This window comes from Habropoda laboriosa, unplaced genomic scaffold, assembly GCF_001263275.1.
Source record: "Habropoda laboriosa isolate 0110345459 unplaced genomic scaffold, ASM126327v1 scaffold648, whole genome shotgun sequence".
In the NCBI taxonomy this organism is placed as follows: domain Eukaryota; kingdom Metazoa; phylum Arthropoda; class Insecta; order Hymenoptera; family Apidae; genus Habropoda; species Habropoda laboriosa.
Window position 1 is genome coordinate 146,852 of NW_017100857.1, and position 13,320 is coordinate 160,171.

At 31.6% G+C, this 13,320-nt stretch overlaps 2 protein-coding genes across 2 annotated transcripts; one reads left to right on the top strand and one right to left on the bottom strand.

Moving 5' to 3' along the window:
- Nucleotides 1–797: 797 nt before the first annotated feature.
- LOC108577383 (protein arginine N-methyltransferase 1) lies at nt 798–2,787 on the bottom strand. The gene is made up of 2 exons (XM_017940523.1): nt 2,722–2,787; nt 798–1,880 (listed from the first exon to the last, which is right to left on the bottom strand). Exons 1-2 carry the CDS (start codon nt 2,785–2,787, stop codon nt 798–800), a joined length of 1,149 nt encoding a protein of 382 aa, XP_017796012.1.
- Nucleotides 2,788–3,977: 1,190 nt separating this feature from the next.
- Nucleotides 3,978–11,428, top strand: LOC108577457 (AT-rich interactive domain-containing protein 4B-like). Its single transcript, XM_017940611.1, has 7 exons — nt 3,978–4,172; nt 4,928–5,364; nt 5,447–5,692; nt 6,038–6,242; nt 6,330–10,785; nt 10,865–11,005; nt 11,115–11,428. The coding sequence occupies exons 1-7, from the start codon at nt 4,167–4,169 to the stop codon at nt 11,156–11,158; spliced, it is 5,535 nt and encodes a 1,844-aa protein (XP_017796100.1). The 5' UTR covers nt 3,978–4,166; the 3' UTR covers nt 11,159–11,428.
- Nucleotides 11,429–13,320: the final 1,892 nt, after the last annotated feature.

Sequence of the window (13,320 nt, forward strand, 5' to 3'; positions counted from 1 at the left end):
AAATTAATATTACTATTTTTTAAAGAGATTAGTATAGAACATAAATATTACTAATATCAAGCATATTTGTAGAAAGGTGCTGATAAAATGAATAGTACTAACAATAGGTTTCAATTTACTATCAAATTAACAAAATATAATATTGTAAGTTTTTCACTTGTCATACATAATATAAGTGAGCAGTTTCAAATTACTGTTAAGAATATAGTAATATGTATAGTTTACAGGCCATGAATTTGAACAAAAATTGTGATTTAAGAATACGGTACAAAAATGTAGTAAATTAAAAGTATATTGTTTTGAACAAACTGATAAACTTATTACATATAATATTAAATCAATAATGATTTAGTAGCTCCACATTATAAGTTACATACAAGACAATGGCAGAACATATTACAATATGTAGTATATAATGGTCGCGCAGAAAAATAAAAATATGAAATTATAGTATCCATACTTCTAATACACACTTACATAAAGTAATGTTCTGTAAATGTACACTATCTGTGATTAAGTTATATATCAATCTTATTCATCGAAGGGTAGGTCATAATGCAAAGATAGATTAACAAAGATTCTGGATGTTCTATTAATTCTTAAGCAGGAAACTTCTAATTTTCTTAAAATTAAAGGTTGAAAATATTTAAATAATTCACACCATTCATTGTACCGTACTATTAAATTTCATTAAATCATCTAATATAATTCATCATAATTAAAGTCTTGATTTCTATTTGATTACCATGTTATGAATCATGAAAATAAAAGGAAGAGGATGAATAATCTGATAGGTATCAGCGCATACGATAAGTATTAGTTTCATGTACTTGGCACAATTCTCCTTTAAAGTCCAGTTCAATATTGAAATCCAGATCTCTGTAGTTCCTTGCATTAGGCTTCATTGAAAATACTCCATATATTTCTTCTCCTTTCTTGACTGTCATACATGCATCAAAGTAGAACACAGTTTGTTTCCAATGAGTATACTGTACTTCTGGGGCTGTGCTGAAGCCAGTACGTTTGTGGCACTTGGTGAATTCGATGTTAAAGAATGTAACTAGCGCTTGTACATAGTCATTTCTACGAACTTGTAAAGTAAATGGTGATGAAAATTCCAGATCAGCCTTAGTTACTGTGTATAAATCGACTTCTTTGATAAGACATGCATTTGTAACAACTTGTTTTGGGTCCACAACATCCACTAGAGGTTCGCTAATTGCTACTTTCCTTATACTACTCATATCAAATCCATATACATCACCCCACCAGTTTATCTTCTCATCTTTATATTGCCTATCTTCAATGCCGCAAATAAATAGAGTTGCCTTGTCTGGGAACAACATCCCATCCTCACGAAGCCATTTATCTCTAGCAAAAAGCACTGTGTCTAACATCGATTCATAAAATAAACAATAACCCATCCATTCAGAAATAATTATATCAACTTTTTCTATGCCATCAGGTAATGAAACCTCTTCAACCTTTCCTTTAAGTATTGTTATGACATTTGACAGTTGATTTGCTTCCACAATTTTTTCTGCATACTCAACAATATTAGAACACTCAATACCAATAACTCTGGCTGCACCAGCTTTAGCAGCAAACATTGAAAGTATACCAGTTCCACAACCAATATCAAGAACGGTCTTTCCTTTAAAAAGATGTTTGTTGTGATACATAGAATTACGGTAAGTCACTGTACGCACTTCATCCTTTAGCATTTCTTCATGAATTCCATAATGTGCATATGAATCAAAATAATAATCTCGAGATGTCATATCTTCCACAGAAATAGATTCCCTACAAGACGACGGAATTACATCTTTATTTGCTGCAGGTGTATTTTCTGTAACTTCCATGGATTCCATTTTTGACACCTATGATAGAACAAACAAAATACATCAATAGTAATATAACAAATTTTCATACATAAATGTGTTAATACATAAAATTTCTTAACTGTATCTAATTAGATGAAAATGTTCTATTATTTAAAAAATTCATATAATTTTAAGTTTATTATTTAAAGGCTAATGTTATTGTTATTAATTACACTATTAATTTTACTTATACATTCATGAAAAAGATTAAATTTAATTGTTTTACATATATATGAAAAGAACCTACAATTATCTACAAACACGTGATATGAGTTCATTATCTCAAATTAAAATATATAAATTTCTTTTCATTTAAATTTAATATAAATTATTATTAAACATTATTTACAATGTTGTTCATCAGTAACAGGGAATTCAAGATTTCGAAACGTCGAAATTCGCCGAATATATTCGTTTAAGTCGACACTGAAGAAAGATACACGTGCCCGCCAAAATGAATGGCGTCTGTTTAAGATCGAATGACCAGTTGAGATTCTTTACACTAACACATATTTCTTAACCATCGTGTGAGGAGTAGTATATATACAGAATTGAATATAGAATTTTCTTGTAATAATTTTAATAAATAAATTGAAAGGATGATAAATTATTTTTCAGAAATATATTTGGAAAACTTAAGGAGAAAAACTAAGCTAATCAATTTGTCGTTAAGATACTTACTAGTAGTAAAAACTATTATGACAAACGACGTTCTAACATTTTTTTTCTTCAAAAGTTTATGAAGTATCGTACATTATTTACAATAATGTCAATAGATTAACAACATTCTTAATATATTTTCTTCCTACTTCTACAAAAATATTCAGCTAAAGCTTACCGAATTCTTTCCTATGCACATGCCACTCTGGTTGATTTCTACCGGCACTTCATTACTCGACGCCATTTTGTTCCGCGTCACAGCAGACGACCACAGACAGGAACGTACAAAGACACATGACAAATTCTAAATACGGTTCTGTCAACAAATATTCAAATAATGAACGATAGTTTTCATAAAATTTTTTTCCAATTTATTTTGCATATTTTATAAGAATGTTTAACTTAAATTTATGCATGAATGCAAATAATTTTATAATTAGGTTTAACTGTCATTACTTAAAAGTACAATTGAAAGTATAATAAACATGACATATTTTTTTTAAATAAAGAGTTTAAACAATAAAGAATTTATATACATTTTCAAAAACAATTAATAAATTAATCTTTATTTTTCAATATTACTAGTTATGTGACAGAACTCTCTAGACAAAACTTTCAATATCTACTTCTAGTTATGTGACAGAAATTTCGATATAAACATTTATAATGTGATTTATAACAAGTCAAATTTATGTTAACGTATATAGTTATGTAACAGGTTAAAGTTAATATTATTTATTATAACGAGCAATATACAATATTATATTTTACATAAAAATAATGTAAACATTTGATGTACATTATTGCAATGAGAATTTAAAGTATGAGTGTGCAATGTCTTTTATACATAATTACAAAGACTACTTAAATTCTTTTTATTATTTTTTATCTGTTTCTTATATCCTAAAATCCTACCAATCTCTTTACAGTATAGAAATTATATAACGCTCCACATATTACGTAGTATAATTATTTTACAAAAATATTAATTTTAAAGTAATATTTTGTCTTATAAAGAAATGCATATATTTTCAACAATCCATGTTATGTGTACACATTAAATTTAACAACAAAATTACACAAATGTTTGTTATGTGTACCGAGACTACAAATTCACTTCTCCCTGAATGTCCTAGAAGAAACGACCATCCAAAACGTGATGCTGCTAACACATTGATACGTCCCTGTAGTGTGCGCAGTGCGGTCTTTTTACTATTTCAATTTTTGTATAAAGTAGATATTTATTTATCTCCAAAATTCATTGAAAAATCGTATCCTACTTATGTAATTATATATTGATCGAAATTAATAATAATTTAACGATAAAACGATATCTTTAATTTCGTATCTTTGCTCGGTTGTTTTCAGAGAATGCAAAGACATCGTCCAATAGGAGTCGAGTGGCTAGCTGACAAGTTGCGTCGGGGTGGAAATGGGCAGGGAACAGGAGCTTGTACGCATTCGGGCCGTGAAGTGTTGGTTTCGTGAAGGGGGTCAACTTCTGTGGCTACGTAATTTTTCCTGTGTTATTACTTTCAACGATATAATGTAAATTCGATTTTAATGTCATGCACGTGTCAGTGTCTTAAGATTATTTATATGGAGATCGTGGAGCGCTAGAAGATGCTGGTAAGGAAACAGGCGGGAGCAAAGTTGACGTAGAAACAAGTGCGCAAAGATTGTATAGTTGAGTTCTTTTTTCTGCCGTGTGCATCGAGAAAGTAAAATCCGTGCTTTTGTTATGTAGTTACAACGCTTTCGCAGGTCATTTACTTCGGACGAATGTCTCACCTAAAGTACCGTCGAGGTTACAACTATTACCTGATGTCTGAGAAATCGACAGGCTGTCACGAACGTAGTGGACTCCGTTTTGAAAACGTGGTTAAGATGTCAAAGTATGAGTTTTATTTCAACGAAATATCTTCGTGCGAAAGTTCTTGTTTATCGTAGGACACTTCGATTCAAAAATAATCTCTTGTACCTGCGAGGCATGACCGCCTACATAAACAATAGCTCATCATACGAGGCAGCTGGCGTTTTTATACTATTTTGATGCTTTATTATCCGGTTTTTCTCGTTGGTATTAATTGGAGTAAAGTATATACTTTACCAACATAGTTAGATATTAGTGGAATATATCCTGACAAGGACTAAGACATGAAATAAAAAATAATAATGATTTAAAATTTCATTAATATTGTTTTTGATGTTTTTATTTTTTATTAGGGCAATACATATAATACAAGAAATTTAAATTTTCTTTTGGATGCATTTTTTTACTTCAGGCAAAGAACGAGTGTATGATGATTATATGGAAGTATGTCATGAGCAAAAGTTATATAGCAGAAATTATACATATTAAGTGTATATATTTTCTGTTACAGGGAGACGATCCACCGTACCTATCAGTGGGTACGGAGGTTAGTGCTAAATATAAGGGTGCCTTCTGTGAAGCAAAAATTCGGAAAGTAGTAAGATCAGTAAAATGCAGAGTGACTTATAAACAAGGCTTGGGTACAGCAACTGTAGCTGATGATCAGATAAAAGGAACTTTAAGAGTAGGTGCATCTGTTGAAGCAAGACATGGAGATAGAAAAGAATTTGTAGAAGCTACTGTCACAAAAATCCAAGATTGCAGTCAATATACTGTAGTTTTTGATGATGGAGATATTACAACATTAAGAAGAACTGCACTTTGTTTGAAGAGTGGACGACATTTTGCAGAGAGTGAAACTTTGGACCAACTTCCTTTAACACATCCAGAACATTTTGGAAATCCAGTAATTGGAGGCAGAAGAGGACGGCGGTCTAGACAAGCACAGTGAGTGTAATAACATCACATCTACAGTATAGTTCAATGAAACAGCTTCAGTAGATATTTGTAATAATGATTGTTGTTATAGAGATGAAAGTAGTGATGATGAAGATAGTCCTCCACGAGGAATACGTGATTCAGGTTCTAGTGGAACAGGAAAAGAAGGAATGGAGACAGAACCTGAAATTGGACGAGTTGTATGTGTTGAGCTTGGAGATAAAAAGAAAAAAGATAATTGGTTCCCTGGACTGGTGGTTGCACCAACTGCTCAAGATACAGTGAGAATTCGAGTGAGAGATGACTATCTTGTGCGCTCATTTAAAGATGCACGATAGTAAGTTTAAATTATGTTTGTATGCAAACAAATTTTATAAAAAATACTATATGAAGTTTGCAGTTGTGTTCGACAGATTTATCAATAAGATAGTGTAAAAATTAAATAATAGTATGAAAAACAAGCAAAAGGTTTATAGTAATAAATTCTTCTTTTCTGTTTAAATTGATTAATTTAATATTACAAGATTCTTATTCATTTTTTTAAAGCCTAATGCATTACATTCATAAAATCAATTTAGATCATTATATTTCTAAATATTTTGCGCATATTTTTATAGTTTTAATTAAATAAATGTGGATGAATATTTTATTATATTGCTATGTTTGTTTTTTGCATATTTAGTTATACAGTTCCAAAGAAAGAGGCCACTGAATTTACAAAAGAACTTGTCAACAAAGTTGAGAATAGCACATTGAAGGTTGCAGTAGAAAAGGCATTGCTATTTTTAGAAAAGAATGAGTTACCTCCCCATTGGGATAGAGATTCTCTTTTTGGACACTCTGTATCAAGTGGAAACAGTGACTCTGATGGAGAACTTGATTCGGATGTAAGATATTTTTTATATGTTTCAGTTATTAATAAATGTAATTTATCACTTTTGTGTGTTATAAATGTAATTTATTATGTTTTTCAGAGTTCTGATGATGAACCGCGTGAAGAAAAAGATCATTTTGTGGCACAACTATATAAATTTATGGACGATCGCGGTACACCTATTAACAATTGTCCAATGATTGGAACTGAGGACATAGATTTATATAGGTTATTTCGAGCCGTCTATAAATTAGGTGGTTATAATCGTGTAACAAATCAAAATCAATGGAAATTGATAACACGACGTTTGAGCTTTACAATGCAGAATTCGCCGTCTACGCACACTTTGGTTAAGCAGGCCTATAAAAAATTCTTACACTCCTTTGAAGATTTTTATAGAAAATTAGGTTGTACTATGGTAAATCATCCAAGGGGTACTATTCGTAAACAACGTCCTGGTAGAAGTCTCATTAGAGATAAAGATAGAAATACACCTGTACCACCGCAAGTATCAGTCGCTAAAAATGAAAAGGAAGAAGAAGATAAAAAAACTACAGAAGATGAAAAGAAGGAAAAGAAAGAAGTTAAGAAAGAACAAGTGAAAGAAGAAGAAATTGTAAAAATCAAGAAAAAGGATGAATTTGAAGAAAGCGGCAGTGGTCAAGAAAGTGACGTGAATGTAGAGGGTGAAGCTGAATCTTCATCTAGCAGTGAGAAGTCTCAAAAAATTTCAACATCATTATCATTACCAAACAGAGGTAAATCTAAAAGTAAAGAAGATCCGAAGAAAAAAGTAATAGAAAAAAAGAAAAATGAACCTAAGAAACAAGAAAAAAAAGATGATAAAGCAAAGGAGGAAGAGGCAGCCAAAACAAGATCTAAATCTAAGGATGATAATGTAAAAATTAAAATGTCTTCTGAAAACAGGGAAACGCGAACTCCATCTAGAGAATCGGAAAGAAAAACTTTATCCAAACAAAGACGTTTAACAGATGAAGATTTAAAGAAACGGGGGAGGAAACGGAAAGAATATGAAGCAGAAAAATCACGTCCAGATGAACAGTTAGCAGATTCGGCTCCTTGTTACAAAGGACCCGTAGAATTAGGAGATAGACTGAAAGTGTATTATGGACCTACTCATGAGTCTAAAGTCACTTATGAAGCAAAGGTTATTGACATGGAAAAGGACGGTACGGAACCGATGTATTTGGTGCACTATACTGGGTGGAATACGAGATATGATGAATGGATTAAGGCATCAAGAATAGCACAGAATTTTACACAAGCTCAAGGTAGGGTAAAACGAATTAAAGCTACTTCACGACCTCAAACTCCCAGTACGAATTTATCTAATAACAACATAAATAAATCTTCTAAAATTGTTTCTAATCCGAGTTCAAGTGCATCTCAGAGTCGTCGTCGAGCTCAAAGTGTGGCACCTACGACATCAGTTTCATCTACATCAACAAAAGAGGTTAAGAAGGAAGAGAAGGAAAAGGATAAAGAAGTGTCCCAACCAGCTAGATCTACGACTCCATTGTCTGTTACAAGTTCTAGCTCTCGAACTAAAAGTCCAGCAACACCAGCGAATAATCGTCAAACACGAACAAGAAATAATGATGCTTCCAGTATAGAACATCGAAGGCGTACCAGAAGAACGTCTGGGCATGCGGATGTAGTTCCATCAGAAACTGAAGAAAGTGAAGCTTATGATTCTGACACTACAGAATCTGAACAAGCGAGGTCAAAATCTAAGACTGCAGAGGAACGAAAACGTAGAGAAGCGAGATATAGAACGGAAGATAGAATAAAGCCTGATGAAACCAGTGAGGGTGAAGAAGATAAAGATAACTTGGAGGAACCACGTAGAGGTAGACGTTTAAGAAGGACAATTAGTAAATCCCAAGGTATAAAATCTGAACCAGATAGTGACGAAGAACAACCTAAAGGACGAGATTTCGATTTGAATCAAATACGATCTGAATTAAAAGGTTTTGATAAAGCGGTGAAATTAGAACTTGTTAGAGTCGAACCTGATCCAGAAGATGAAATAAAAATAGAGGAAAAAGAAAATGTTGTTCTAGTTTCACCAAAATTGGAAAAAATTTTGGAATCATCGAAATTAGAAACAACACCTGAGATTAAAACAATAGACAACACGGAAGATATATATGAATTTAAAGAACCAGAGCCATTTGAATTTGAAGTACGAAATAAACGGGATACCAGTGGAGAAAAAGACAAAATAAAAAAGAGAGTATTTGAGGATGAGCCAAAAAGTCCTAAAAAGAAACAAAAAATGGTCCTGTCACCGGTTATAAAAGAAGCTAAACCAGAAATAGACAATGATTCACGAAAAAAAGTAAAAAAATTATTTAGTAAAAGGGTTGATGATCTTTCGGAAAGTTTACCTCTTCACAAATCATTGCAATCTACATCACTAGCAACATGTGAAGAAGCATTTGATAAACTTTGCGAGTCACCACCATTTAATCAAGTGAAACCTGTGCCCATTATTGAAGAAACTGGTAAGATAAGCAATGGTATAGATCTTTTATTTAGTGATCTACCTGGAGATGATGATGGTACTCATGATGATTCAGAAGACCGTTTAATAATATCAGAGGCAGAAATTTCAGAAACAGAACAAGAAAACTTATTTGCATATCAACAAGAAATATTTCCCTCTAATGATATAAATGATTCAGTGGAATCAAATAAAGAGGATACAAGTTTGCAAGTTGAATTAGTAAGGGAAGATTTAACACCAACAGTTTCAAATAAACCTGACATACCTGTTGAACAAAAGCAAAGTGTTAAATCTCCATTACATAGACAATCTCCAGAATTAAAAGTATTGGATACAAAACTATTGGACATTACACCCATTTCATCTCCAATTGTGACAGTTCCAGCACCAATTAGTGCAAGACTGCCAGCCACATCTACTATAGAGGAAAAACTTTCAGCTGCAATGGCTTTCCGTAATAAAACTAAAGATGTTAAGAAAGACGATGAAATTCCCGAAGTTGTATGGAAACCCTCAAAAGAAATTCCTAAGAAATTAGATACTATAACTGTACAAAAAAATAAAGAAGATCAACATGGGCCTAAAATAGAAATCGAGATCAAAAAACGAGAAGAGGAAGAAGTTGTGATAAATAATGAAGTTCAATGTAATGAAATAATGCGTGTGGTTATCAAACAAAAAGAGGAAGAACTTCAACAACTTAAATTAAAGAAAGAAGTAGAAATAAAAAAATTCGTTGAAACAAAAGTAGAACATAAAAAAATACAAGAAAGTGAAGAAGAAAAATGGGAGCATGTAGAGAATGAGAAATCCAAAAAAATGGAAGATGAATTTAAAGAGCATGATCTCAAAGAAAAAGAGAAGGAAAAACGTAAAAAAATAATCAATCAAGATATTGTAGATTCTGCAGATAGTAGTGATTCTGAACAGAGGTTAGTAATTGATAATGAGGAATCACAAGATGTAAAAACTCCATCAAATTTTGATGTTAAATTAAGAGCAGAGTTGGATAGGCTTCAAGATACTCAAGAAAGATATTCAAAATTACAAACACAAAAGCTTGTACAACCATTAAAACATCAACCACAAGAATGTCTTACTGAATTTAAAACTGACAGTACACCTGTCACGAAAACAGATGAAGAAGGAGAAACAATTAATTCTTTACTATGTGAAGAAGAAATACCAGGTTCACCAGCACCTGTTACAGAAAGTATAGAACAAATAAATGCTGGACCATCCTGTTCTCCTCCAAAAATTGAAACAACGGAAAATAGTATAGTACTAATGGAAATGCCTTTTGCAAGTGCACCTACTTCTGGTCAAAGTACAACAAGCAGTACTGTTGCTACTCTCAGCATGGCACTGCCAAAAACTGTGGAAACATCTGTTCCAGTTTCTTTACCTATGCAACAAAATCCTTCTCTAGGTGTGAGGCAACAATCTCATCATCAACATCTGCCAGCATTAATGCCTGCACAAAGGAGAGAAAGCAATGAAGCAGCACCTGTAATGGATAATACTCCTCCAACTACACCTGATTCAAGTATATCCAATATTTCTGGATCTCCAAGAGAAGAAAGAACAGGAGGTTCATCGCCAATTTCAGAGGATAATATGAAACTTAATCGCGATAGTTCTGAAGCAGATAATGATAGTGGTGGTAAAGGTCCAGGATTCAGTGAAGATGATACATTACCAAATGTTGAAGGAAACTCAGCAGATCGAATGTTAAAACCACCAGCAAAGCGATCTGTTGAAGAGACACAATCTCCTAAAAAACGTAAAAGGAATAGAAAACATTCAGAATGTGATAAAAATATTACTAAGAAAACGGGAAGGCATAGTGGTAGACATGGTAGACATGGTGCTGGAAGCGATAGCGACGATACAAGTGAAGGTTCCAATCTCTGTGGAGTTAATTCAACGTCAACAAATCACTCAAATATCACTACTGTTCCCGATCTTAGTAACTACTCATCCAGATCACCTCGACCTACAAAGTACAACTTCTATGTGGAATTAGGTAAAAAAAAACTAGATTTTGCTTTTCTTAATTTAATAGTACTATTTATAAATTATTTGATCTTTTATTTTTGTTATAGATCCTGAATTGGATGGCAGTCAAAGGATAGCTGTATTACAGCAAAAATTAGCTGAATTACGTAAAACGTATAATGCTGTGAAAGTTGAACTCGCCGCTATTGAAAGACGCAGAAAAAAGTTGAGAAGAAGAGAACGGGAAGGTAACTACTTTACTCATTTAATTTTTCAAATTGCTAATTCTTTTATGAATAAGGTATCGGAGAAATGTTTACGTGGAAATGCAGTAAAAAAAATTCAATTTGGTTCCAGCTATAAAGGCAGCTAAAGCAGAAATGCAACAAGCTTGTTCGTGATGAGCTGCCTTGAACTATCCTAATTCACTTAATCTGCGCTAAAGGAATTTTTATACAACACTGGGAGATAATAGAATAGTATCACTATATGGATACCCTGCAATTGCAGCAGATTTCATGACAATTTTTACCTACCTAACATCGTTTAGGTAACTTTTCCCCCACTAATATAAATTGTAGATATAGATATAAGATTTAGTATAAAGGAGGAACACTTACCAGAATGAAAATATATATTCATATATGCTTTGTGTTGTACATTGTTTTGTCAAGAACGTAATGTGACAGTTAAAAATTTTTATCCTCGATTTGTCATTTCACCTGCTCAGATGCAAAGTACAAATTATCGAACTTGATGATCATTTCATCGTTCATTCTTCTTTTTTAAGAAAAGGCTGAGAAAAATGTTACCGATAGTGTGTTATTGTAAAGACATCTTGGGAACAAATAATTGTCTAAGCCGTCTGTCATTTCCGTTTCGATATAGCTTATAGCACCGTTGGCGGTTGAGCTGTTTTCAAGACGATAAAATAAAGGTGTCAAGTGCAACAACCATTACATATTTCCTAGGATAGAAAATTTTGTATATATTAGAAGTAGTAACGTTATAGTGGTTTGCAATATACGTATGTACGTAAATAGAATCTTAGCGTCCTTACGATCGAAATTTTTTATTTAAAGAAAAAAGGAAATGTTGCAATTTAATGTGGTTTTTAAAGTGGTAAGGAGATCATATTGAAAGCAACGTTCGTTTGTACGTAAACAATTTGCGAAATGAACGGATGATTGTACATTGATATGCATGTGAGATATAGCACAATTTTTAATTTCTAAACAAAAGAATTACTTTAATTTATGTACATAATTTACATGAATAAAATATCGTATTATAGTTCGTCTAAAATACGAAACATTAAAGTTTATTGTAATTAACAATCATATTCGTACTTCAAAATAAATTTCTTGACAAAATGCATAGTATTGTGTTTTTAACTATGCAATTGTCATGAATGCAGCTCAACAGGATTCATCAATTTACAGCCTTTTGCATTATATCTGAAAAAATTGCTGCCATTGTGCTTTAATCATCAGATAGGTATTAGACGTTCATCGTCATATATCGTAATTGGTCAAAGATGCATTTATATTTATATTTGGGCGTCGAAGTACCCCAGGTACTAAATAAAAAGAAAACAAAAAAATTAAACTTAAGAAACAAATTGCAGAAAACGAAATCAAATACCCCTGAATGGAATTAAATTTGTACGAAGAGTTGATTAGGGGAAAGATAAAAGAAAATTAGGAGTTGGGCTCCATAAATCTTTGTACATATTTTACATTGTGTGTGTTAAAGACACTCATAAGTCAGATTTTAGTAGTTGTTTATCGCACACAGATATAGCTGCGCATATTATTGTATAATGGTTTCTGAAATCTTGCAGTAGCACATGCTATACATTTGTCTTAAGAAGTCAGAAGGATGTGTATCGGCACTCGATTAAATAATAAACAAAAATTAAATATTTGAATTTAACAGAAGTCAAAACAAATACTTTTTACAGTAACATTTTATTTATATTTCATCATCTAGGAATATTAAAATATGGTTTAAATAGAAATATATAAAAGTTCATTTTAAAAAATAATTTTCATCATTAAAACTGAGAATGGTAATGGTATTTATATATATGTATATATATTACAATTCAGTTTAATAGACTGCAAGGTAATTGACAATAGAATTGCAAACAATAATTCAAACATTAATATGAGTAATATTCCTATTTTTTTTTTGTTATATTATAAGCAACTTTGTTGCATAAAGTTTTGTTTTATGTTATATAATTTACAATACATTAGTTGAACTTCATAAAATATAGTTTAAACAATAAACAAATTACACTTTTTCTTCAAAGTACTATTATTTCTATATGCAAAATCTAGAATGTAAAACTAGTTAAGTGGATGTGGACTTCTATTCATTTCAGGATAAACAAAATAGAGAATAAATATATTATCCTAGGCAGATTCTAAATACATGCAAATTTTTTATTTTATTGTGATTTATCATTATCTTTATTATTTGCACCTTTACATATAGGCAGTAATATTTATAAGAAAACACTATTATACAGGTGTTAGTCATTGATTTTTAAATATTG